This window comes from Amphiprion ocellaris, chromosome 20 (genome assembly GCF_022539595.1).
Source record: "Amphiprion ocellaris isolate individual 3 ecotype Okinawa chromosome 20, ASM2253959v1, whole genome shotgun sequence".
In the NCBI taxonomy this organism is placed as follows: Eukaryota; Metazoa; Chordata; class Actinopteri; family Pomacentridae; genus Amphiprion; species Amphiprion ocellaris.
In genome coordinates this window covers 24,993,924-25,021,664 of record NC_072785.1, presented here as the reverse complement: position 1 = coordinate 25,021,664, position 27,741 = coordinate 24,993,924, and the positions used below count along the sequence as shown (strand labels likewise).

General features: G+C 37.6%; 2 protein-coding genes across 4 annotated transcripts; both read right to left on the bottom strand.

Annotated features, from left to right (window-relative positions):
- Positions 1–875: 875 nt before the first annotated feature.
- Positions 876–10,095, bottom strand: srsf5a (serine and arginine rich splicing factor 5a). Of its 3 annotated transcripts, none has more exons than XM_023286678.2 (8): positions 9,968–10,095; positions 8,091–8,224; positions 7,928–7,998; positions 6,647–6,757; positions 5,878–5,947; positions 4,400–4,473; positions 4,211–4,315; positions 876–2,083 (listed from the first exon to the last, which is right to left on the bottom strand). In XM_023286678.2, exons 2-8 carry the CDS (start codon positions 8,214–8,216, stop codon positions 1,759–1,761), a joined length of 882 nt encoding a protein of 293 aa, XP_023142446.1. In that variant the 5' UTR covers positions 8,217–8,224; positions 9,968–10,095; the 3' UTR covers positions 876–1,758. The 3 variants fall into 3 exon arrangements, with proteins under 3 accessions (XP_023142446.1, XP_023142447.1, XP_054861753.1); XM_023286679.3 differs by having other exon boundaries at positions 8,091–8,227; positions 9,968–10,072; XM_055005778.1 differs by lacking the exons at positions 876–2,083; positions 4,211–4,315; positions 4,400–4,473 and adding an exon at positions 4,664–5,444.
- A 1,592-nt stretch (positions 10,096–11,687) lies between these two features.
- Positions 11,688–26,185, bottom strand: LOC111579402 (deubiquitinase DESI2). Its single transcript, XM_055005780.1, has 5 exons — positions 25,272–26,185; positions 20,414–20,486; positions 18,001–18,094; positions 17,773–17,914; positions 11,688–16,009 (listed from the first exon to the last, which is right to left on the bottom strand). Exons 1-5 carry the CDS (start codon positions 25,308–25,310, stop codon positions 15,764–15,766), a joined length of 594 nt encoding a protein of 197 aa, XP_054861755.1. The 5' UTR covers positions 25,311–26,185; the 3' UTR covers positions 11,688–15,763.
- Between the last annotated feature and the right edge of the window lie 1,556 nt (positions 26,186–27,741).

Sequence of the window (27,741 nt, the reverse complement as noted above, 5' to 3'; positions counted from 1 at the left end):
CATCAGACACACAAAACGACAATAAAGAAACAAATTAACGAGACACAAAACAAAGACACAAAACATTTAAGACATGACTACAAAGACACAGAACAACCTGAGAAACAATAAAATATTAAAAACACAAAAAATGGTGACAAAGAAACACAAATTAACCACAGACACACACAAAACAACCACAAAGACTGATAAAAATGACCGCAAAGTAACACAAAAAGACCACAAAGACACACTAAACATTGACAGTTACACAAAATGGACACAAAGACATGAAACTAAGACACACAAAATGACAACAAAGGCAACATTGGCTGAGACAAAATTACAAGACACAAAACAAAGACGCACAAAATGACGACAAAGAAACATAAATTAACCAGGCACACAAAACAACCACAAACACTAATAAAATGACTGCAAAGACACACATAGACAAAGAAACACAAAATGGCCCTAAACACCAAATTATAAAATGATGCAAAAGAAAACACACAAAATGACCACATATATGCATAAAATGACGACAAAAACACTTGAAATGACAACACAAAACGACCACAAAGACAAGAACATTTACAATCGTGATTTTCCTCCTCTAACAGAACTGTGAGGCAACTTTCTTGTATCTATTCCAAAGATGAAAGTAAAAACTGAGGCGCAGCGCTTAAATTTTCAGTCTGGAAAACAAAAATCAATCTTCTCCTAAATTATTACAGTTCTATGTAAGATTTCACCAGTTACTGAATATTTGGAGGTTTTACTATGCTTCATATTAAAAATGTGCATCATGTGAAGACTTTCAGGTTCAAATACTACAAATTAAATGCAGAATATTCAGAATTCAGTGGAACAGAAACACACGTTGACACGCAGCATTTAAAATCAAACATGTTTATTCGTGTTCCAACCTGACATTTGCGTACATTTGTGCTGAAATCACTGCAGGACAGAAAGGCGTCAACAGATTAAACAGTTTGTGAAAGTTCAACTGCAGAGAATTTTTGATCAACTCATCACCCACAAAGTATTATTTAACAAAACACTTATAAAATACTAACAAAAAAAAGAAGAAATCATGATATGCTGCGGGTGTTTTATTAGATTCAAATTAATAAACCTTTTGAAAGAAAAGACGTTTTTAGATCCTCGGCACAGACTGGAGGAACAGGAAACAATAATGAATCAGGAACACAAGATTAAATTAAAAAATAACAACTAATGCCAGATTCCAAAACCATGCCTCGGGTTGAACTAAATCACCAGCTGAGATGTTTCTCTCTGTTCACATATCGGGGCAGTGAATGCAACACGCGTAGAAGCGCCTCATCGGAAGCGTAGTCACAGTTTCACGACAGGAGCTCAAACCAAAAACATCGACGTTTCTATGAGGGGGAACCCATCTGGTTCCCTCGAAGCACAGAGAAGTGGATGGAATCAAAAACACAGCAGACGGCTACAAACAGACTCCAGCAGCATCACTGACTTCATCGAGATATGAACGGGCTCTGAATGATGGAAATGTTTAAATCATGACAACAAAGAAAAACCTCTTCTGTGTGGAAGCACGTCCAAAAAACTAAGAATTACAGAGAAAATAAAAACACAAACCAAAGCCAAATGTGTGCACATTAAAGACTGAGGGTTTGTAAAAGTCAAATTTCTCCCCTTTATTAAAAGAAAAGACAACGATAAACGTCAGACACCGTCGCTGAGGCCTGCAGTCTGCAGATATCAGTCTCTGTTACGGCTGGCGCTGCTTCAGTGTTTGCTGTCTGCCGAGGCGGAGCGGGAGCGCGAACGGGATCGGGAACGGGAGCGGGAACGTGAACGGGACTGTCTGTCCTGAGCCGGGGCCGGGGAGCGCGAGCGGGACCTGGAGACGGACTTGGACCTGGACTTGGAGCGAGACTTGGACCTGGAGGGGGACCTGCCTCCGGCCTTCCCCCCTCCGGACGTCTTCTTCTCTGGGGTCCGGCTGATGGACCTGGAGCGGCTCCTGGAGCGGCTCCTGGAGCGGTTGCGGCTCCTGGATCGACTCTTGGAGCGGGAGTAGCTGCGAGAGCGAGAGCGGCTCTTGCTGTGACTGTGGAGGGGAAAAAAGACGATGTTACATTTAGTGGAGCGACAACAAAACAACGTCACAACAGCAAGAGTGTAATGTAAAAGGACCAGTTTAGAATTGCATCCATGACACAGTTTTGCTTCGTTGCTACAAAGTATGTTGGGTTCTGTTTGCTTCATTCAGAGAATCCTATACCTTAGTTCAATATTTACAAAATACTCTTCAGTTTTTTGGGGTGAAGTGCCATTATAGTGCTGGTCCAGGTATTTAAATACAGTTTTAAGTGAGGACTGAATCATTTTTCCTTGAGAAATGCTTGAAAAAAGTGAAAAAAAGTGGTAAATTCTTTTGACAATGCAACATCCAACAGAGACACTGACATGCAATTCTGAATTCACATATCTAAGCAAATAAACAATCTAAATAAATAAATAAATACATTCTAAATAAAGATTTTGTACAACAAATAATTCCCAAATTGGCTCTTACAACTAGAACAAGAAAAGCACTCGCAGTAGCGTAGTACTCCTCCAAGGCTGCTCAGTCGTATCTTTTCCAACAGCTGAAATCTTGAAAAAATTCATGGCAGAAATCATGGCAACATAGAACGTGTCCATTTAAGACAGACGTACCCACAAACAAAATGACCTTGCGCTGAGCACAGGCGTGTGTTATGCATGTGTACATTATGTATGGATACTGAATCATTTGACTTAGATATGCAGCGGGCATAAATCTTTAACAAATCCGTGGATCCAGACTATAAGCTGCATCACTGCCAAAATCTAATCACTTGGTTCTTGTGTCATTTCTGACCTTCCCAGAAAATTTCATCCAAATTTGTTGGTCTGTTTTTTAGTAATGTTGCTAACAGACAGACGGAAAGACAAATGAACACTGATCGTTACATAACTCGGCTGCATTCCTCAGCAGCATAGTAACAGTCAAAACTCTAGCATTAGTTCCACCTAGAACATGCCACCAGTACAGTTGTTGTTCTTAGCTATGACATACTAGCAGGATTAGCCCTAGAAGCTGTAGACACTGATTTTAATCAACCTTCTAAACTCCAAAACCATCGTCCAGGTTTGAAAGGGATGTTACATGTTTTTATTTCTTTATGATAAATAGCAAAAATGACACAATTCATCAAAAAATAAGAACTAATCGTCACATTTTCAACTTTCTGACAGTCTACCTGCAATTTATCCACAAATCAGCTGGTCAACTTTATTCTATGTGTCATTTAAAATCTGATAAATCAGATATAAACTACAGCTGAGAAACTGTGATTCACTCAGCTGTAATTAACAGTCATGGGATAAAATTTTTTGTCAGGTATTGGCAATAAAAAAAAAAGTTGTACATTCTGATCGCAGTTTTTTCAACTTTTGTACAATAAAGATAGAATCTCAACTATCATTTTTTGTCTTTTTGATGATTCTGACTCGTTACGCTGCACTGCAGGTATTTTTTAAATACTTCTAGCCATCGTTCTGCTGTTCTCATACAGGTGCTACAATCTGCTCACACTGTTCAAGTCAATCGACCAGCCATCATGAGCAGCTTAAAAGCAACGTATGCGCCAAGCTGTAGGTGAAGCTATCCTAAGTATGTTCCCAAGAACTTATTTCCCATTGATTAAATAGGAATGTAAATTTAGATTAGATGACTATTCTTAAAGTAAGAAACAACTTGTCAAAACTGAGTACAATTTTAAAGCAATACATGTGTTTGGGCAATTTTTTCACACACAAATATAGCATTAGATGACTGCAAAGGGACATTTTGGAAAACTCTACCCAGAATGAAGATGTTCAGAAACTCCATTTTCAAACATCTTGTCTGATTTACTAAAATATAACCTGTACACCAAGATAACTGGACCTTTGGCAGAGCTAAGCTAATCACTTCCAGCTGCTCACGGTTTTTATGCTAAGCTACCTGCCTCCTAGCACCTTCTGAATATTATAGGTACCAACACAAACCGGATATCAAGCTTGTTATTTCATTTTCACCAGAAAAGAAAAACTACTCCGTTAAAGCACCACTATCTACTGCAAGAAGCTTTTATGTGAGAAGCACACAATGTTTGAATGCAAAGGAAAACACAAACTCACATCAAGACAAAAAGGTAAAACAACTCACCTCCTGCTGTCCTCAAAGATCTTCAGTTTGCGTCCGTTCAGCTCTGTCCCATCGAGCTTGGAGATGGCGTTCTTCATGTCACTGCGAGATGCAAACTCAACCACTCTGCATTCATTCAGGAGGGAACATTAATTAGCACCGAGGACAGAAACTAAATCAGAGGTTTAAACCATCAAAACCACAACTCACCCTTCATTTTTGTTGGGTCTGTGAGCGTCCACAAAGGTAACTTCACCTGCTTTTCTCATCAGGTCTTTCAGGTCCTATGTTAAAAGCATAACGTGGGATTAGTGACGGCGAGCGACACATGAGGTGTCAGTGAGAGCCTTTATCGGACCTGTAGGGGGAGAAATGAGCAGGCAGCAACAAACCAGCACACACAAACTTGCGTTATCTAAGTCACTTTGTGATAATTTTCAGTGGAGGCCATGTAAACAAAAGAGCCACAGAAAATGCTTTGTGAAGGTGGACAAGTGTTGTTTTTTGCTTTGTTTATGTAGCATCAATTGACTGTAGGAATTTTGCTTTTGCAGCCTATTAAGAAAAACCAAATTCAGCTCCACAGTTAGATGCCTGACATGTAAAACAGTTTGATTTTTAGAGTATTAAAAGGTGAAAATAATCAATTTAGTATGCATGATTTAACTGTACGAGTATGTGAGATAAAGCTGTGCATTTGCTGGATGATTTTATGACTGTAGGGCCAAAACCTGATGTCTAATTCCTTATTTTTTTTCTTTATTTTGGCTCAGCAGAGGTAAACTGTTTACATGATTCCCCTTTGAGACTGTAACTCTACACCCCGTTACCACCCGACCCTGAACAAACCCAATCACATGAGTTTTATGCTACTTACCGCTCCATACCCAGGAAGATATTAGCATAGAGCCACTTGTCCAAATAGCAAATGGGAACCAATGCAGTGTTAAGCCCTTGAGAAACGCCCTCGGCCTTGACTCAGCATCCGGCCTCCACAAGTAAGGAACCACCAGAGAGCAAGTAGGGGGAAGGGGTGTGGCGCCCGACTCAACGCCCCCCCAGCTCCATCAGCAACAGAAAAAGACCCAAATGGGAGAGTGTAGGGACCGTGGATTTGAGGGGGGTTACAGCACTCGGGGATGCCAGCCCACAGAACCTCCAGACTGTGGCTACGGACCTCCTAAGGCTACCGTATCCTGCGCTAGACCACTTTCACCCGCTACGGGGCCCAGCCAAGACTTTAGACCGGCGGCAACTGCGTGTAAGGAGAGGCACCAAATGGACACTATTCAGAAAAAAAAACAACCAGCAGAGGGCGCTACATACTTCTCACACCCCTGTGGAGGGTGTTTTCATTCAACCTCTGATATGAGGGAAACCATATCAGAGCAGCTGTTCAGAAACAGTTAAAGGTTTTGGTTAATATGTCCTTTTTGTCTGGGGGAATAAAGGTGGTAAAGTAAAAGAATAAAATATTTTAAAAAAAGAATACTTGGGGCTTTCTACTGCAATCAGCCAATTAACTAAAGAGAACATGTTTTCTTTTTTTGGTAAAAAAGTATAATCTGACTTAAACCAAATTGACCCGGGCGATAAAATGAATGCTGCTTCATTATAAAACACGTCATTAGAAGACATCATTTTTAAAAAGCTTGTGTTGTGAGAGAGATAATTCTGTGATCTCTTACCTGCCAGCTAATCCGTGAGGACAGGTTCTCTACAATGAGTCTGTGGTCAGTTCGCACAGGAGGGCCGTACCTGCACAGGTGATAAAAGCAGGAAAACGTTAGCAATACGTGGCACTGCAGACGCTGTAAATATATCAAAAAACCAAACTGAGCACCCTCAGTGTTAAATACAGGCTGCAAAATTCCACCTGGATTTATTCTCACAGGAGTTTCTCTTAATGTTTGCTGCTGTAGTATTTATTCTGCATCTGTCTGAGAACTGTGTCAATATTTACATTTGTATTAGAGGTGAAACAACAAGCTTTAATTTACTGGCAGCAGACATTAATTACTTAATAATGCTGCTCTAAAGAGTTTTTAACTTATCAGTTCTGTCACAGGAATTAATTTATAAATTTAAGACTGTTTTTGTTAAGCATAAGTTCTTTTTTTTCCACCCAGACTTTTCAGTTTGTGTAACTTGTCTATGCAGGTACACATATTGACCCAGCTGTCACAGTTCACTGGGTTTTATTTCAATTTAGTGCAAACAGATATAGTAGAGAAAGACATCACTCTACAATGAACATGAGCACTTTCCACAGATGTAAAAGCTTTATATGCTATGAAACACATATCTTATCCACTACTTTATTCAGCTGTATAAAAAGAGTGTCAACACAACACACTTTCACGGCATCTTTAGAGACCTAATGTACCCAAAAATGAGCAGAAGTATCATGTAACTTCCTCAATAATGCTTCTGAAAGCTAATTTGTGTCTAATGTACCTGGATCCACTGCTGCGAGATGGACGATAGCTACTACTGCTGCCGCCGAAACGTCCCATACCGGGGCCACCGCCTCTTCCTCTTCTGGACCGAGCATGCTCAATAGTGACCCTGAAAAACAAGAAAAAACAAGCAGTCACAATATGATTCAGCTGAAATCAGAGTGTCTGGACGTTTCTAGTAGATTTACAGTCATATAGCTATTGATTAGTCTGTGTGGGCTGAAGGGAATTTGGTGTTTCTAGCGGAAAATGCATCATTAAATGCATCACACATCAGCTTTGCAGACAAAAGAAAGACTGTAGTAATATAATCTAGAAGGAAATAACAGTAAGCTTTGACAGTGAATAATCAAACAACTGTCAAGACTCTGAAAGCACAAATGCTGCTGCAGTCTGAGTACATTACTGATTCACAGCTTCAAGTCCTGCACAATATCTCCCACAAATACTCAACAGACCCACAACTTAGAGACAAAACCCACACAGTGTTGACTGCCGTTAGTCTTCGTAATTATTGTGCTGTAGCAAACATTATTTTCACTATTGATTACTTGTTTGGCCAAAAAAAAGACAGAAAACGTTAAAAATGACAATAAATGTTTCTCAAAGACCAAGGTCACGTCCTCAGATGTCTTTTTTTGTCCACAACCCAACAATATTTAGTTTAGTGTCACAGAGGAGGTAAAGAAAACAAAAAAACTACATTCAAGAAGCTGGAATCCAAGATTTTAGACCTTTCTTTTAAAAATGACAATATTTAGCAACTAATCTACTCATTGTTGCCGCTTTATAAATGAATATTCTTAGAATTTAATAGTGGACAGAGTAGGTTAACGGCCAAAATAAGTGCAACATTTAAATACTGCAAAGTGAACAGACTGGCTAGCAGAGAGTTCAGATCACGTATTTTCCCTTCACTTACAGTTAACTAAATGCTGGTTTGAAGGGACTTTTGTGCCATTTTGTGACTACATTAGCATGTTTACAGCCAACCAGCAAATCTGTGTTTGCAGTATTCTGACAAATATCAAGACCGTCCCAAAATATGGAGCTGCTAGAAAATAATGATGCATTTGTGACTTGAAATCAGTTTCTATGATTTGGTCTTTGCAAGATGAGGAAGTTGCTGAGCCACTGAGCTGACAATACATCCAAGTTCCTCAAAAAAAATAAGTGAGCAGACAACAAAGCTACTCCAAGTCTTGTCTTTTATTTTGTATGACCACACCAAACTAAAGTGTACAGAACACAAATAAACCACCTAAAACCAGATTATTACCTTTCACTGCACAATTCTTTGCCATTCAGCTCGTACACAGCATCATCTGCATCTCTGTGGTCGTCAAATTCCTGAGAATAAGGGGAAAAACGAGATTCTTAGAAGTGAAAAACAAGACGGGGTGAAAACTAATAATTCAAACGATGCGGTCGGCCACACGAACCACGAAGCCAAATCCATTTTTCAAGTTGATTTCCCGGATTCTTCCATAGCCTTTGAAAAACTTCTCCACGTCTCTCTCTCTGGCGTGTGGGCTCAAACGGCCGATGAAGACACGACAGCCACTCATGTTGATTTCTGCTGAAACAGGAGAACATGTCATTTAGCAAATACTTAAAACAGAGAAGAAGGACAAGTAGAATAAAGACAGTTTAATGTAAGATTTAAAGGCTGGGAGGCTGACCTTACTTAATCGTGATTTAACTTTAAATCTAATCACAGCATGAGCACAATCAAGGAAACAAAAATCTAAATGTTTCCTTGTTGCTTGCTACAGATAAGGGACAAAGGCCACCTCTACTAACATCATAAAACTTAACACAGTTGCAAAAAATTAAACATTAACCCCACAAAAAACAGAGACTCTACAAATTTAATGGGATGTTATTGTTGAGGCCACTTTTGACCGATTAAGTTAATCATTATTATACTTTTGGCAACTTCTTGAGCACTGTGGACATGTGAAACTTTTAACTTTCTTGTGAAAAACAGGTCACAGTAGCGTTACAGTTAAACATCTCTAGGCTGGAAAGCCCCCAGGGTTGCCTGAACAGGACTGAAACTGCATGATTTAGCTCAGGTCGAACCAGTTTCAGGATAACCGTCAACTTAAATGCAGTTTTTCACACCAAAAACACAAAGTTAAAACTACCTTTCGTACAGTTTATTGGGCTAAACTTACTTAGAAGTTAGTAATACTTGACAATGATTCCTTCATTCATGAAGTTTTTATGTTCAGGTTTTGTTGGAGCTGTTTGAGAAAGACGCTGATTTAACATCTGTGACTATTTAAGAGATTGTAGTATAATTTAAAGCAATATAATAAGAGATGCTTCCAACATTTTGTCCTTCCTCGTTGATATAAAATGTGTTTACAGCACAACAGAAGTAGGGATGAGCAATTAAATGATTTCAAATCGTAATCAGAAGTAGTGCAATTAGCAAAGTCTGCAGTTTAGGATTTAGAATTTCTAACCTATGAGCAAATTTAATTAAAAAATAACAACAATACTTAGTCCTTACTCTGATGACCAAGATCGCTGTGATTAATTTAACAGTTGACAACTAATCGATCGATCATTGCAGTTCACTGTATGTTTTGGAAATGTAGTCTAATCAGTGCATATTTAATTAAATTACTTACATGGTTTGAACTTTCAGGAAACATTCCTATGTAAACTGGTCAGACGCATTTGTACAGTACATAATATTATAAACTTGTTAAGTAAATTTCTAACGTTATTTGGGAAAGTACTGTGGGTTAACCCCTGTTGTTGAAACGTGCTACATAAACGAGGGTTTAATGAGTGAATAATATTATGAACCTTAATCTCCTGTTGCTTTAAACAGTATTAACTAACAATGCATTCGTCCATTAGTATTTTTAATATCCCCAAATGTATATGCAAACGTTAAAAACTGAGTTTTGTCGGTTTAAACCATCACATTATTCAGACGGTTAGGCCCAGCCCTCCACTGTGAGAACACGTTGAGATAACGATGCTAACTTTATTAGCTGCTCGATCCAATACTTAATTTAAGCATCGCTGAGAAGTAGAAATATAAGGGGTGCAAGCTATATGGGTGCTAGATTCTCTGCTATTTTAGGTGCCTGATTTTAAATCTAATGCAGGCTTTATATATCACCTCCGGCTACAATTTCGTTCGTGTAGCTCGCCTCGAGGTCGCCCTCAGCTCGCTAAGCTAAAGCTACATGCCTAAAGAAGACACAATTCCGGGCATTTAAACGCCATAGGTGGCTATTGCTAAAAATCGCAAAGTTGTTAAAATTACTTCCCATCGCTTCATTGACATTCTTACCTGTTTTTTTCCTGCTAGAGCTGCCCCGGTGTTGTTTTTGTTTTCGCCGCCGCTTTGCTGCAACTTTAACTGAGGCTGCTGCTCGACTGGATCAAAATGGCGAACCGCTCCGTAGAGTAGGGAAAAGGAGGGCTGCTGCTGCCGAGGGTTGCCAGTTAACTGCTTTTTACGAATAATGTTGACGACCGCATACCTGCGTTTCTCAAAAAAATCTGTCACATTAAGGTTTAATAATGAATCTCCGATTAAATACATTTAAATTTCTTTAATTGCTAAACAAAATGCCCAAAATAATTGTATTTTCTTGGACTCGACAATGGGGGATGAAGCACCGATTTGGCAACCCAGTTCAGAGCCCTTCATGCTGAGCTCCAGTTTTGTGCATGACCCCTCTCTGATCATAACTTCATTTAATTCCTCATCTTTTACTAATATGTGATATTTTATGATAATTTATTCCGGAGAATTGAAACAAAAAGTCCATTAATCTATTTTAGTCAACAGAAAGAAATTTCACTCATAAAGAACACTTTATAATAACGCTTTAAATCAGTTATTAGAGTAATGCTTTACTAATAACAATAATAATGTTAAAGTTGTTTAAATAGCACTGTAAAACAAGGGTTAAAAGATGAGCCATGAGACATGCACTTTTGTGAATATTTGTATTTTTTGTGTTTTATATATATTATTATTACGTATATTATGGGTTTTGGACTGGTTGTTTTTTATTAAAACAATTCTATCTTGGTATCACATTATTTCTGAGACAAAGCAATAAATCAGAAAGTGCTAGACAGACTAATCAATACTGAAAATAAGTTTTAGCTGCAATCTGGATGAAATTACTAATAATATTTTGCTTTACTTCTATTAACTTGTGAAATTGATGTTGTCTGTTATGTTTTTTGTATTATTATTTCAGTTTGATGTTCTGATAATACTGCTTTTAACCCCTCAAAAATGTAGAAATAAATACTATTACTACTACTACTACTACTAATAATAATAATAATAATAATAATAATAATAATAATAATAATAACTAAATTTTTGTTGTCACCGATATTTAAGGGCATTGCTTAACCAATATCAAAAGTTTAGAGTCAACACCAAAATTGAGGTTTTAGGGTTATACATGCATAATAATCATACCTTTCTATACATTCCTAAACCTTAATATTACATTTTTGTTGCCACCAATATTTAAGGGTATTGCTCGAGCAAAATTGGATTTCTAAAGTCAAAACTGGAAAGGATATTTCCGAATAAAAAATAAATAAAAAATGTAATGATAAGTGATGCATAAGCCAGTGTTGTTTTCGATACCTTAATTTTAAAACTTGTTTGGTACATTTCTAATTTTATTTCTCTTTTGGAAGTTTTTTGACTCAACATAAGTTCTTTTAAATCTGCTCTATAAAAATGATGACTCGACTTTGATTTTTAAAGAATTGTAACTGAGGTCTGGACAAAGTAGGACACTTTACAGTTTAAAAATAAACTTATTTGAAAAGAGAACTCTTGGCATTTTACTCTTCTGCAATTCCTTGTTAATCATATACACTAAAATCAAAAATTTACCAATTTAATGGAAAATCCTCCGACACTGTGGATACAATTTTATATACTAACAGATCAAAGCACTTTTATCACTGTGATGCAAAAAAAAAACCATATTTACCACATATACCACCCACAACAGAAGAAACCAAACATGTCTCTGTATTCCATCTCTTTATTCTAGTACTATCATCATTCTTGAAATTGTCTCGGGTTAGGAAAAGGAAATACAAGGTTTAGGTTGACACAATGCGATAGAAAAAAATACCTGTCTGGTCTGCTCGGTAGGAAGTGCCAGAGACTTCTGAGCATGTAACACTGACTGCTGTACAGCCCGACCTCTTAAATTGAAAATATACCAAAAATCTGAACACAAAACACTGTGAAATGTCAAAAAAATAAATAAGGAAATAGCTTATTCAAGAACATGGAGAATAATGAATAATCTGCACTTTTGACCCCATTTATGAAGCAGGAATGAGGTGGCAGTCACAACTACGAGTTGTGTGATTTCCTTCCTGAGAAACGGCAGCTGTCCATCAATACACTACAGCAGGAGGGCAAAGATTACAGTCAGTTGTGGCCTCTTTGTATTTGAGCAACAACAAAGAACCAATAAAATCAGCAGGTTCAAATAGTCAATAATGTTATTGTTTACCGGCATGTATTCTAAATATGATCATATTTTCCCTTTTTTCCAAATCCGATCTTTCAGCTGCAACAAACCCAGCGTCTGACACAATCTCCTCACAATGTTTTCTGTAAACATGAAAGAAATCAAACATAAAACTATGGTCTTAATTGAAAAGTTGTACATTTTGGGAAATATGCTCATATCTATTCTTGATGAGAGATCGTTACCACTTTTATGTACGTAGTGGACTATCTTAGCTTAGCATTAAGACTGGAAAAGGGGTAAAACAGCCTGCCAAAGTCTGCCTGAAGGTAACAAAATCTGTCTAACAACTCTTTTTTGTCTGTGTTGAGTCTCAGTTGGGTAATCCTAAGTGCTTCAATAGAATGCAACTGGACATATTTCTGGTCCTTTACCTCATCCAAGAGGCTTTCTCAGTTCTAACCAACTAATGAGGAGTCTCCAAATCACCTAGCGAATGGTAGAACGAAGGAGATCCAGCTCCTCAGCAGTCAACTTTCCACCTAAAAGATACTGGACATGCTTTTGACGACAGTGGTGTCCACTTTCTGGACAAAGAAGACAAGAGAGAAGGAAGCCATCTATGTCTAACTGGAACAGCCATCTATAAACAGGAAGAGAATCCACAACACCACTTATCAGGTACTTATAAAGCAGTCCTGAGATCCCTTTCCCGGAGTGAAGGAAGCTAACTATGCTAAACTGGAACAGCCATCTCTAAACAGACGAGGGAATCTATGACACCATTTATCAGGTACTTACAATGCAGCACTAAGATCCCTCCATAGGAGTGAAGAAAGCCATCTATGTTTAACCGGAACTGTTGTCTCAAAAAAGGGAAGAGAATCTACAACACCATTTATCAGGTACTCATACTGCAGTCCTGAGATCCCTTTGCTGAATGTTTCACGACCATTTACATCTCAAGGCACAGAGTCTTCAGTCAGTAATAGGCCGTTAGTAATGTGATTTGGAGGTGAGAATAAATACCTGGAATTCCCCACAGTCAGTTAGAGCTGAAAAAGCCTCTTCGATAACGGGTGAAACGTCTTCAAGAACCAAAACATCAGGTTCAGTTGTAGTCGACAGAAGCACTTAGGAATCTAACATGTTTCTATATGGCTTACATTAAACGAAAGTGCAAAGACTGGACATTTTTTTGGCTTCCAGAAGTCTCCATTACTGCACAACTAGTCCGACTCACTGGGTTTATACTTTAGGTCTAATCTAGTGTTCAGTGAAAAGAAAAGCACTTCCTTCTGGCACACAGTGCAGTCTCTGTGAAATCCACTGTAAAACTTCTAAATTTTCAACATATTTAAGGCAAATTCCAGACTGGAAACAAACAGAAGGAGGAGTTTTGTGAATTGGTGATCAGAGGGATTCCCATAAGAATGAATGGAGTTGATTGTACACAGAGCTCGTTTCTGCACAGTTTTGTTTAGTGTCTACAATTTTACCTGGTATCTACACTACCCCTCTTACTGTTCGACATAAGGAAATGTAGTTCTGCTCTGAAGTTTTTCATTTACTCAAGGCAAATACCAGACTAGAAAGAAACAACAATCACAGAGATCACAGAGGCTCCAATGGGAATACCTGGAGTTTTGGTTCCATTTGACTCGCATACGAACACAAAGTCATGTGGAAACGGGGCAAACTCCTTGTTGGAAATGGTGGTTGGAAGAATTTTATCATTTTTTTTTATCATCCATTTAATGGAAAATGCACATGGAGCACTACTGTGTCAAAAACAGGAGCAGGGATGCATCGAACAGGTTAGGAATGAAAGTTACAAATAAGTTAGGAGGTTCGTCTGCCAGGTGTGAAGCCAGTTTTGCGAAATATTTAGTGACAAAGCGTATGTACCGCAATGTCTGAAATCCACCATAAAAGTTTAAATTGTTCAGTTTCAAACTGGAAGAAACAGAAGGAGTTCCTTCGACACATCTGAGTTCATGAAGGTTCCCATTAGAATGAAGGGAGTTCTAGTTGATTGTACACGGAGTTATGAAAATGGGCTGAAAGTCGGCCATTACTGCTATACATTTTAAGCAGCATTCTCCTCTCCTTCTGCTATCTGCTTGCATCCATTTTCAAATCTCCTTAACTACAGGAAACAACAACAACAGCCTCTGAGCAGCAACCTAAACATTGAAATTGACAGATTTAGAAGAAATAAGGCATGTCTGCTCGGTTTGCTTCCACCGAAACAATTCTATTTTGTAGGTGCATCACCACTGCATCCTGGGCTTGGCACCACCCAATACGACAGTGATTGGTTTAAAGAGATATTCAAACATGCCCGAGCATTATTGTACCCCCTATAGCAGGATTATAATGATGTGCAGTCAGACCATTCTCCATGGCTTACACAGCACTGTGGTAATAGATCTGGCTACTACTTTGCAACTTGATCCTCCATAAAATGCATTTTTCGTCTTGGTGTTCATACAGATTAAACAAATATGATATCACGTGTTAAACAGTGAAGGTGCTGGTAGGTGTCAGAGTCAGGCTAAGCTAGGCTAAGCTAGGCTAACTGGCTATAGCTTCGAATTTACTGTTTCGGCACTAAACCTGATCTTCTCATCTCTTGTCAAGAAATTAAATAAGTGCATTTCCCCAAAAAATCTTTTAGAACGACGGTAACTCAAACGAGAACTTTGAATTCTGCTCTTCTGTCTCATGGCAGCTCGTGTTTAGACGTCCTGGAAGTTATCGCACCATTATAATATAAAGATCACTTGGATATAAAAGCGTAGACAAAAGAGGGTCACAAAGTCAGTGTTTGTCAGAGTAGCAGCTTGACTTTTCTTTGTGTCTCTGAGAAGTTCACTGGGCTGCCCGAGGCTGAATGAACAGTTTAAACCAAACAGTATTTGCCCTTGATTGTTTACAACCGTCTATGAACTGGTTATGCCGGTTTGCTGTTTAAAACGAGCCCCGATTGAAAGTAAGGAAAGGAAAAGGAGAAGAAATACTTGATGATTAGAGTCGTCTCAGTTTAGATGGATGTTTTGTCAAATTCTTTCAACATGCAACCTTAGTGAACGATCTTTAACCTGCCAACCCTCTAAAATGGACAAAGAAAAGAGTTCCACAAAAAGAAAGCAGAGCCAACGATATCAACTGAAGGCCACATAGAGGTTATTGAACGAGAACTTGTTGAAATTGAGCAGATTAGCAGTTTTCCTGGTAATGTCACTATCAGGTATCTACTTAAGTTATTCTACAAAAGCAGCTCTGAAGGCAGGGAAGGGAACAAGGCTGACAAAGGTTTAAAAGTTTGTGGAAAAAGACTAATAATAACGTTCTACAAACTTCAGATCTACAAGTGGTCAAAGTCTGAGCCGCCCTTCATGGCTCAGGTGAAAGTTTGCCTCTGTCATCTCGTCGTCTGAGAGGAAAAGCCGAGTTTCTGCAGCTCTGAACGTCTCTGGCAGCAGCTCTCCTCTTCGTTTTCCTGCCTCTTTACTCAGAGGACAAACAGTATGAGGTCAGGTGGTTGTTCGAGCCTACTGATGCCAGCAGCGGTGGCGGGAAGGCCCAGAGGTCAGTGCATGTGTCGGGGCAGTTCACACTCTGGTGTGGCGGCAGCTGTGGGAGGAGCCCGAGCCGGCGGCGGCGGCTCCGGACGGCGACGAAGGGTCCTCGTCGCTCGACTCGTTCTGCTCTTCTTTGTGCAGGCCGAGGCTGATGTGGCTCTGCAGGGCGGCCGGCGTTAACCACTCCTTGGGCAGGCAGCTCTGCAGGAAGGGGATGCAGGAGCTGAAGTAGGCCAGTCTGTTGACCCAGCGAGGGATTTCCCGTCCGCACAGCAACTGGACAAAAGCAGAATAAATAATGATGTGAGCTGGGTTAGGGTTAGGGTGAGGCCTCTCTTAGGCCAGGGGTGTCAAACTCATTTTAGTTCAGGGGCCTCATTCAGCCCAGTTTGATCTCAAGTGGGCCGGACCAGTAAAATCAGAGCATAATAACCTACAAATAACTACAACTCAAAAATTTCCCTTTGTGTTAGTGCAAAAAAGTTCACATTTAAGTAATTATCTTCTACCATCATGAACAACCTGACATGTCTTAAGAAAAATCTGTTAAATTTCAGTAACATTCTGTCTCAGTTTATCATTTTCACATTACAACTTCCAGATCACAGAGTGTCTACAAAGGAACACAACATTTAGTTACAGGTGTCTGGAACTGAATGATATAGTATTTTATTTTATGATCAAAATGACAAAAATCTGACAGAAAAAGACAAAAAACAACAAAAACAAGACTAAATATTACAAAAATGAGATGCAATATTACAAAAACGAGACACAAAATGACAAAAATGAGACATACGACATGAAATAAAACAAAAAAAGACACCAAAAATTTGACAAAAAGTTACAAAGCGACAAAAAAATGGACAAACGACAAAAACGAGACAAAAAAACACAAAACAACAAAAACGGCACACAAAGCAACAAATAAAGCAAAACACAAGATGACAAAAATAAGACAAAAAACACAAGCGAGACAAAAAGGAAACACAAAATGACAAAAACCAGAAACAAAACGACAAAAACATCAGACAAATGACAGAAGTCAGACATAAAAACAACAAAAACAACACAAAAATTACAAAAATGAGACACAAAATGACAAAAGAACAATGAGCAATCTAGTATTTTACTTTATGATCAAAACAACTTGTCATGGCCTCGAAATTATTTTGTTATTTTGTTTCGATAATTGCAAGACATTTCACCTTCTGAACCCCAAGCAGTTTTAAATATTTCCTCACTGTGGGTTCATTTTCAGGATCAGAATCATTTATTGCCACATACGAGGAATTTGACTTTGGTTTTGGCGCAAACATAACAGTAAAATGGAAACATACAGATTAAAAGTGTTGACAGTTGTAGCTATCAAGTGTACAAGATAAATAAGAAGCAGTGTTATAAGTCAAATAAAAATAAAAATGTAAACAAGATCCTGCACTGCAATATGAAGTCCTGCACCTCTATGCAAAGGGCACAGCCATGGCTAGCATTAGCAAAAACTCAAATACATCTTCTGTTAAGTATGATACAGTTATAACTTGTATTGTTGTGTTTATATCTGTGCAACAGTCGCATTTATTGTCAAAATGGAAGGGACTACATATAAATTAATCATTTTACAAATATGTTTGTGTTCATTTAAACTTGGTGTAAAGAAAAAGTTTGCCTCGGTTGTTTAATGTTTATATTAGTAGTCGGTTCTTGTTCCTGTCCTGCTGGATTCATCCTGACTGTAATAAATGTAATGGAAATCAATCAATAGCTGTTGAGATGTTCCCGCCTGGATCTAAATGGTGTGCTGACGCTGCAGTTTTGCTCATTTTGTTGCCTAGAAGAACGAGCTGAACAACTGTGATGATTTTTCCTGACTTCAGAAAGCTCCCCGTGATGCCTTCACTGACCTTCAGGAATAAATTTGTTGGAGTGGCCCTTTAAATACGCTGCTGTGTACAAACTTCCATGTAACAGGATCTTTTTGTCTTGCGTATTTATAGCTGTAGCTCAACCCTGGAGGAACGACGGCGTACGAGACTGACCTCAGACAGCGAGGAGGAGAAGTGGTTGCAGTTTTTGTGCATTAGATGGTAGGCGTTCCCTTTGAACTCTTTACCCAGCTCCTCCATGATTTTATCTATGTCCTCCTCTGTGAAGTCCGTGGTGCCCAAAACAATGGCCTCCCTGTTAAAAAAACACACAGAGTTATATCAGCAGCACTTATAACAGCATGGCAGCGCTCTGTTTGCAGAAATGGGGTCGGGGCTCACTTGAATTTGAACGTCTCTCCCAGTTCGGCAGCATTTCCGGGGTTGATTTCAAAGATGCCGCTGAAAGGGTACGGATGGCCGCCGTATGCAAATTCTGCAGAGGACAGGAAAAAAAACACAGGTTAGCGCTTCGACTGGAGGCTGTAATTACACAGAAGCAGGCGATTAATCACTGACACGCCGTGCTTAAATCATTAGGCTGATTGCAGGCCTCTGTGCTGCGTTTACAGCCGTGTAATGGAAAACAGTGATGAACGTCAGGGGAGCAGCTCAGGCTTAAATAGTTCACTATTAAACTTCACATTCATTCTGACTGGAGCCGCTCTGAGCAACAAATGTACTGCAGAGGAGAAAGAAGCACTCAAAGATGAAGTAGGTAGACAAAGTAATGTGATCAATAATATGATGAAGCAGTAATTCATGCTTCATATGTAAATTTACCAGAATTTTGCTATAAAGAAGTATATTTACGTATGTGCTGTACTTAGAATACTATTGTATTTTGATGCGTTTTACTAAATAGTCTACTTTTTACTTCACTCCTTCACCTGTTACTTTACAAATTAACCTTTTACATAAAAAAAATAGAAGGAATCGGTAAAATATGACTCATTTTGACAGATTAAATTCTCCAACAGCACATAAATAAAGGCGTTAAGCCAACTAACATGATAAAATACTACATTTAGACTACTAAAAAACACTCACAGAGGTAATTTTTCTATACTTTAAGTACATTGTATGACATAATATTATATTATAAAATATAATTTTATATACATAATGTTATATTTTACTTTTGTGCTAATTTCGATGAAGGACTTTCACTTAAAGCACATTTTTTTTAGCGCTAAACTAGCAGTTTACGTGGGTATTTTCCTATTTCTGTTACTTTATACCTCTACTACTACATTTCAGAAGGAAATAATGTAGTTTTTACATCACGTCATCTATTTAACAAGTGTATTTACTCGTTACTTTGCAGATTTAGTTTAAAGTTGCTCTCCAGTTTTTGATTTAACGAAAAAAACTCATCTCTTTGTATTAAAGTTATAGTTTTAGAAGGCTTTTGTCCTTGAAAATCATCCCTCTCTGCCTCTAAATGACTTGGATGTAACTCTACACCAGTTCTTAATACAAACAATAATATGAATTATTATTCTTAACCAAAGTGACAAAAATGGCATAAAAACACATTGATTCTTATCCAGGTCATTTTTGACCCACTTACAGAAGACTGTAAGATCCAATCACTTGCGCATCTAAGGGTTAAATAAAAGAGCTGATTTGTATTTTTATCACTGATTTAAGCATAGTAGTTGTACTATTGCTGATATTACTAAGCAAAAGGAGTAATACTGTGATGTAAAAATACCAAATATGCGACATGTACAAGGTATAAATATCTGCAAAATGTACTTAAAATAGTAATAAATACACTCTTTATGGAGCAGAACAGCTCCTGTCAGTGCTACTTTATTATCAAATTATCATTTTTGAGACATGACTGTGTGAGCAGACTCTTAATGCTGTGCTATATTACCTCTTTTATGAGTTTATTTTACCACTGCACACCATCAGCATTTTGTTAATGTTATTTCAGTAAAATTTGAATCCATAAGCAAACTAGTAACTAGATCTGTGGAGGAAAACGTGATATTGACAACTGTAATGTAGTAGAGTAACTAAAATGGTGCATATTTATCTTTAAAATATGTGAAACTTCTTCAAAAACATCCTTAAAATGCCTGATCATCAGTCTTTTATTATGATCACACTCATATAATGTAAGAATATGGAGATATTCTGTCCAAAAGATGGATTCGGGTGCTTTTCTTGCCGTATTTTGCAGTCAAAGCTTTCAAAACTGTGAGATTTCTGGTTTCTCTCCCGTCAGGGACCCTCTATTAACTTCAATATGACTAAAGTTATGGGTCATTATGCAAAAATATGCTGCAAACTCGTGATATTATGCAGAAATTCCACAAAAGGAGCGATTTGTTGCCCTCATACGGAGCGTACTTTCACTATCATCATATTTCTCTGCGCGTGGAGCCAATATTTCCAGTTTGAAGGGCATAATGGATTCCTAGTGATCCAGTTTCACGCTGGTTTCTGCCTCTATTTTCACACACACACACACACACACACACACACACACACACACACACACACACACACACACACACACACACACACACACACACACACACACACACACGGTGACTCAGTGGTGACTCTACCCAGAGAAACAGGGTCATGTTATTAGGAGCACAACTCCACATTCCATTTTTAAAACCACACTTCGTCCACGAAAGCAGCCGGCAATCAGACGTTCAGGTCCGAGTTCGACCCGACGACACGAACTCTGGTGATGTTTCAGAGATGCGAAAAGGAAGAAGCTCCGTCTTACCTCGGCCGTAAATCTCGATGCCTGAGTGGAAGACTCCAATACCCAGATTGGAAGTGTATTCGTTGATCCAGTACTGCAGAGAAACGGGGAGACACAGAAAAAAACAACATAAACGGCACTGTGATTATAAATAATGCAGATTATACAGTCTAATATATGAGGAATGTACAATATTAAACCATGAAAACTGTGAAATTGTTTAAACACGACCCACTGTTTCAAATATTGCTGCTGTCTGTCAGTATTTGCACTTTTTATGCTCTATTTTTAGGTTGCACTGATTTAAGTCTAATGTCTTGCTTGTCTTAAGCAGCTTTTTTGTTGTTTTTGTGTTTTTTCTCGTATAATTTTGCTTTATTGTTGCCTGACCTCAATGTAATAACATTAAAGCTATGATTACTACTAAAAGAAGATTGCTAAATAAGAATGCACTTTACATTTTATTTTCTTTCAGAAGAACAGTCACAAATTTGGGGCATTTTTGGAAACACACTTATTCCTGATGCCACTATGTTGTGTCTGTATAGTAAATATGAAGCTGGTTAGCAGACACTAGAACAAAAAAAATGCATTTAGGAAAAAATCGGATATGTTGGGTTATTATTTTTTGCTTTGTTTTGTTGTGTTTGTTTGTTTTGTTCTTTTGAATATTTTGATATTGTGGCTTTTTTTCTCATGTCTGAAATAAAACATTCATTCATTCAAAAAATGTTGTAATATTGTGGTAGCTAATGCATCAAAAACAAACTATTTATTAAAAATCATATAAAATATAACCATCTGATAAAAATACAGTATTTTCCATAGTTTAAATACAAAATTTTACCTTAATTCTATATATGATAATGTGTACTTTTTGGCTTTTCAATGTACAAATAAGACATTTCTCTAGTTATTATTATTATTATTATTTCATGTTAATTTGTGTCTTCTGTTACTTAAATAAAAACATTTCCACCATAATTGATGCAGAAAAAATTAGTGCATAAAAATTCACCAAAATGTGTGAAAATTTTCAGTTTTATAACACTTTAGTGCTTTAAATATCAACTCAACCGGGGACTTTTTCAAATTATTATTTATGTTGTTTGGTGTGTGTGTGTGTTTTTACATGACATTTTCTGCCATAAAATGATGCAGAAAACTCACCAAAATGTACTAAATTCTAGTGTCTAATGATCAAAATTGCTTAATGAAGAATATTAAATTACCTAAAATGCAATAATAAACATAAATATATGTAATGAGACAGATGCAAACCTCTACAGATATGGCATGATGGATAATTTATGCAAAATCATCGAATTCTACATTAAAAATTCTAAAGGAAACTTGTTACTGTTGTCGAAAACGTAGAAAAATAACAGCGTTACGCTTGAAAAGTTAAGAAAATATAAGAATATGTAGCATAAAGATACTGAAATTGCTCCCAATAAATGTGAAAATGTCAATAACAGTCTTTCTAATGTATTAAATGTCATTTTTAATGTTTATTTTATGCTGCAATAGTGTTACTTTGCGTATTTTTGCCTATTTTTTGCATGCTTTTTTCTGAACACTTGAAATTTCTTATTCTCTGTAAGGATTTTGTGTTTACATAAAGGTTAAGAGCATTTTAGAAAACCTCAGCTATTGTGGCTTTAATTTAAAGAAATTCTCACTCGGGGGCTTCCCAGCATGCACCGCGCACAAAACACCTCGACAGATTTACAATCAATAACGCTCTCTGGACAAAGGGGAGGAAAATTTACCATGAGCCAGAAGATAATTCATGCAACGTCCCCTACTTCCCCCCACCGACGCCCCTGAGAAAACATGCTAAGAGCTACCTGCGCTGGCCCAGCTGTCCCCTATTAATAATGGAACACGTTTCCGGGCTGCAGTAATACAATAAAAGCATTTGCACCACATTACTTTGTGTCAACAGCCTCTGCTCGTGTTTCTGGGACAGATGGGAGCTTCAAACCAAACAAGGAAACCCCTCAGCTTCCTGGAAGAAAGGAGAATTCTTCCCCTTAAGTGAAATCAGATCAAAAAATGAGCTTTAGCTTTTGTTTTTGTGAAATCATCACAACTCTGATTTCACATGGATTGATCCTCTCTCTCTTCCTTCTTCTTCTCGAAACGTGGAGGAAGTTATGAAAGCTTGGAAATCACAGCACTTGTTGAAATATTTGAAGAAAATGGAGGGATTTAGTTTTGTGACACTTTAGATATCAACTCAGCTGAGGAGATTCTCTCATTTTTCGTACTATTTTATGTAATTTCTTGTCTTCTGGTGCATAAATAAAGACATTTCAACTGTTAACCCTCGTGTTGTCTTGCGGGTCAAATTGACTTGTTTTAGAGTTTGAAAATGTGGATAAAATATATACTTTCACGGTGAAACTTCTGATGTCCACATTTTCGACATTTTTGGTGAATTTTTGAAAATTTTTGGTGGAAAAAAGAAATGTTTAAAAAATGTTTCTTTAAGAACATTCACAAAAAATCAACCAGAATTTAGCGAATTTCGCTGGATTTTGGTTGATTTTTATGTGAATGTTCTTAAAGAAAATATTAGAAGTTTTATTGATATATATGGAATCACTTTAGATATTTTTAGGATTTTTTGGAAGATTTTTAATCTTTTTTTAAAAAAATATTTACAAGAATTTTCTCTCGAAATTTGTGGGATTTTATTTAAATAAAACTTTGAGGGGAAACTTTTAATGAATTACTGGAATTTTTTCCTGAAGTTTTTGCAAATTTTCAGAAATTTGGGGAATTTCTTTGCTGAATTTTTGGATTTTTTTCAGACGAGGAAACAATATTTTTTGGTGTCCGGAAATGAGGACAACAGGAGGGTTAATTGATGCAGAATCATACAAACTGGAGCAAAAAAATTGACCAAAATTTAAGTGGTTGAAGCTAAATCAAACATAAAAATTACATAAACATGTAAAAGAAAACATTTTATTCCTTTAAATATCAACTCAGCTGTCTAATTTATCCTATACATTTAATCTTAGACATTTTATCTATCAAATGTCACAGAAAAGGCACAAATTGGTGCATGAAAAAATCACTAAAATGCAAAGATTGAATGGTTTGATGCTAAATCTATGAGCAAGATTCTTAAAAAGTGTTTAAATAATTCAAATAAAAAAAGGAAATTCAGTCTTGTAACACTTTTGTACTTAAAATGTAAGTACTTAAGACATTTCTACCATAAATTGATGCAGAAAATCCATAAATTAGTGCATAAAAATTCACTAAAATGCAAACGATTGAATGGTTTGATACTAAATCTATGCCCAAGATTAATAAAAAGGACATAAATAATTCAAATAAAAATAGGAAATTCAGTCTAGTAACACTTTAATACTTAAAGTATTAACTCGTCTGAGGCCTTTTCTTATTATTCTTATTATTTTATGTCGTTTGGTGTTTTCTTTTACATTAACTTAGACATTTAGACCATAAAATGATGCCGAAAATGCACAAATTGGTGCATAAACATTCACTAAAATGCAAAAGATTAAGTGGTTTGATATTAAATCTATGCCCTCTAAGTATGTAAATAATTAAAATTAAAACAGGATATTCAGTCTAGTAACACTTTAATTAGGTTATGAAGAAGTCATGAAGAAGATTTTGAACTAAACATGCTTGTTATCAAATGATCTCTAATACACTGCACTAGTTTATTCGGCTGAAATACAAAATAGTTTGTTATAAATCGTTTATTTTACTTCTAATGAGTGATAATGTGGCTGTCAGTGGATTAATTCTGTGGAGACGTGAGGCTGAATATCCAGACAGAAGCTGTTCAGCAGTTCAGTGTGTGAGAACCAGTCAGTGGGTTTGAGTCTGAATGAAGACTGTTGTTCTGTTCTGCTGTTTGTGTAAACGTGTGTTTGTGTAAATGTGTTTGTGTAAATGTGTGTTTGTGTAAATGTGTTTGTGTAAACGTGTGTTTGTGTAAATGTGTTTGTGTAAATGTGTGTTTGTGTCCCTTGAACTGAAGGAACAGTGACTGAGGTCAAAGGGTTGAGGGAGCCCCTTGTGTGGATTATAAAATGGAATTTTCCCCATTTGTGACTCAAAACTGCATAATTAGAGAAAAATAATGACACAAAAATCATTTTGACTCTTGAACTTATTTCATTATTTTTGGTTTAATGACTCTGAATTCTATTAACTCTTAATTTTGAAAAAGATAATCAAGATTTTTAACTTAAAATCTTAAAATTTGGACTCAGTATCTGACAATTTTAACAAAATACTCACATGTTTGACTCAGTAAATCTTAATAAATCTCCTTTTTGACATAGCAAAAGCTAATTTCTGAACTACTAGCTCGTAATCTTTGACTCAGAACTGCATAATTGACTAACTTTTTGACCTAATTACATCTTAATCACGCTCTAATCTTGACATTTGCATGGCATTACTCAAATTCGCATTTAAAAAAAGGCAGATTTTCCACATCTTTCCTGTCTGCTTTCTCATTTTTTATGCTCAAAATGTCACCAGACAGGAACTTGTCCAGCTAGATAAAGGCAACATTTATGCATGTCTGCAGAGAACCAGATAAGGCCACACACTGGACATACAGGCAGCTTCTTCTTCATTTAGTGTTGCAGTAAATCTTTGAGGGAAGGTGTGACTGAGCTTCACCAAATTACATGCAAAAATATGCTGCTTTAGATGAGTAAAGTGGTGAAAATATTGAAATAATGTGGATTTATTTATATAGACATGCACTAGTGACTGTTTTTTCATGTGACAATAGCTGTGAAGTGAACAAGTGGGTTTATTCTCTTCACAATCTGGTGAAACAGTGACTAAAACGAGGATAATAAAAGTGGCTTACCATATCGTACACGTTAAGGATGACAGGTTCATTGGCCATGGTTTAAACCTGAGCAGGACAGCCAGGACGGACCTCCACACCCCGGGGAAGTCACAGGGCCACAGGGCGGACGGCGGCGGCAGCAGGGGCGGGCAGACTTGTGCTGGAGGCTCGCTGGCTGCTCATCCCCCCGCAGGGCGCACACACGACATGGACGCACAGCTCTGCGCGTAAAAGCCCGGAAAACGTCCAGAGAAACTTGACAACTCCAGCTTTAGATGGACGCCACATGCAGGGGCATCACGGCAGAGAAAGAAGCCTCAGATCCCGGCAGGGCAGAGCGGGCAGCAGCGGCCCATCACCGGAAAATATCTCCTGGAAAAAAGAATAATCGATGGTGGCGGGAGGCGAATTTAATCAAAACATCGGATCATTTGCGAAAGTGTGATCCAGAAGCGAAGAAGAGGGGGAAATGGGCCTACAACAACGTGGAGAGACGTGAAGCCTCCTGCTCTGAAGCACCGATGTCGACGGCGGAGGTGGAGTGCGGGCCATTTTTACGCGGAGGATGATGGAGCAGCTGCGGGAGAGGACTCCTGGGCCACGGTGGGTAATTACAGCTGATGGAGGCGGCTCACCAGCAGCATCCCCGGCCGGTGCCGCTCCTCCTCCAGCTGCTGGCCGCCATCCAGCCCAAAGCTCCCCGACATGACTCCTCCGAACCAAAACCCGGATCAGAAAGTGGCCACGAGCTGCCGAGATGCGTCCGCTCCGTGCGTCCGTCCGCTCGGTGCGGCTGTTCTCCGGCTCTGCCTCCCTGTGATTACATCATATCTGCCTCCGAGGCTTCCTCACAGCTGATGGAGCCGCTGGTGGGAGAGAAGCAGCACTGTTGGTTACAAAACACACCAAATTCAGCCCAACGTGCACATTCAGCACCTTAATTTCACATCCATTTGCGTAAAACACATAGATTTGACTGTAAAAGTGCATTTTTTGCACTCATTTTAATAGAAAAACATGAATATCCAGTTATATATATATATACAGCAACAAAGAAAACAACAGGTCTTGCATTTTATTTTGGTAGCAATTCTGCTTTTATTTTGAAAGTACCATCAGGATTTTTAACTGAAAGTCTTGAAAATTCCTCAATATTTTGACAGTAAGTCACAAATGTTGCATATTAGATCAAAAATGTGCTGTTTCTATGTCAGTAATAATATTTATTAAGTCAAACATGATGTAACTTCTTAAAATTGTCCAAATCTGAGTCTAAATTTTAGGATAAATCTTGGTCTTCTATTGTAAAACTGATAATTCCTCAAAATTTGCTCAGCATCTTGCAGTTTTAACATTACATATCAAGCGTTTGACTTAGTAAATACAGCTGTGTACAGAAGTTTACATACATTTATGCCAGTATTGGGTCAGAATTATGAGCCACTGTGTTAAATTTGCAGTCGTGTGTCAAAAATTATGAGACAGTAGGTCAAAAACCAGATTTATTATGCTTTACTAAGTCAAACTGGCAATATAATACATTGAAATGATCAGATAGTGAGTATACTAGAGTCTAAACTTTAAGAATTCAAGTTAATACACACATATATATATATATATATATATATATATATATATATATATAAAATAAATAAATAAATAAATATATATATATATATATATATATATATATATATATATATCGCAGGGCTTCTGGGAATAAGCTATAGTGGGTCAAAAATATACATACAGCAACTTTCAGTGTTAGTGATGTGGAAAACTGTATTAAACACATTTTTTGAAGTGGCATGGCCTCTTAACTTCTCGTGAGTCCTTACGTTTGACTACAGCCGCTGACTCCTCCGAGCCAATTTCAATATATCTTAAATAGAGCCCATTTAATACACTCATTGCACCCAGCCACAAACACAAATCAGGAAAGTCACTTGAATCCATTTCAAAGCAGATACACATCCCAAAACCATCTCTGTAAACAATTAGAAGTATAAATTGCATGGTACAGTTGAGTTACTGCCCCGATCAGGAAGAAAACACAACTTATTACCTGCTATGGAGAGACATTTGGTCAGGATGGTCAAGAGTCAACCAAGAATCAGCTAAAAGCAGATCTGAAGGAAGCTCTTCCTCCAGAGACGTCATCTTAAGGCTCGAATGAAGTTTGCTGCTTATCACATGGAACAAAAAAAGACCTTCTGGAGGAAAATTTGGTTGTCAGATTAAACAAAAACTGAGCTATTCATGAGCAGAAATATGTCTGGAGTAGAGAAGGTGAGGTCTTTAACACCAAGAACACCAAACCTACTGCCAAGCATGGTGGTGGCAGTATCATGCTCTGGGGCCGCTTTACACAGATGGAATAAAGAAAAAAGAACAATTACCTCGACATTCTTCTGGAAAACCTTAAATCATCAGCCAGAAGGTCAAGTACTTTCTTGGCTTCAACCCCAATATACGAGTTGAAGCTCAA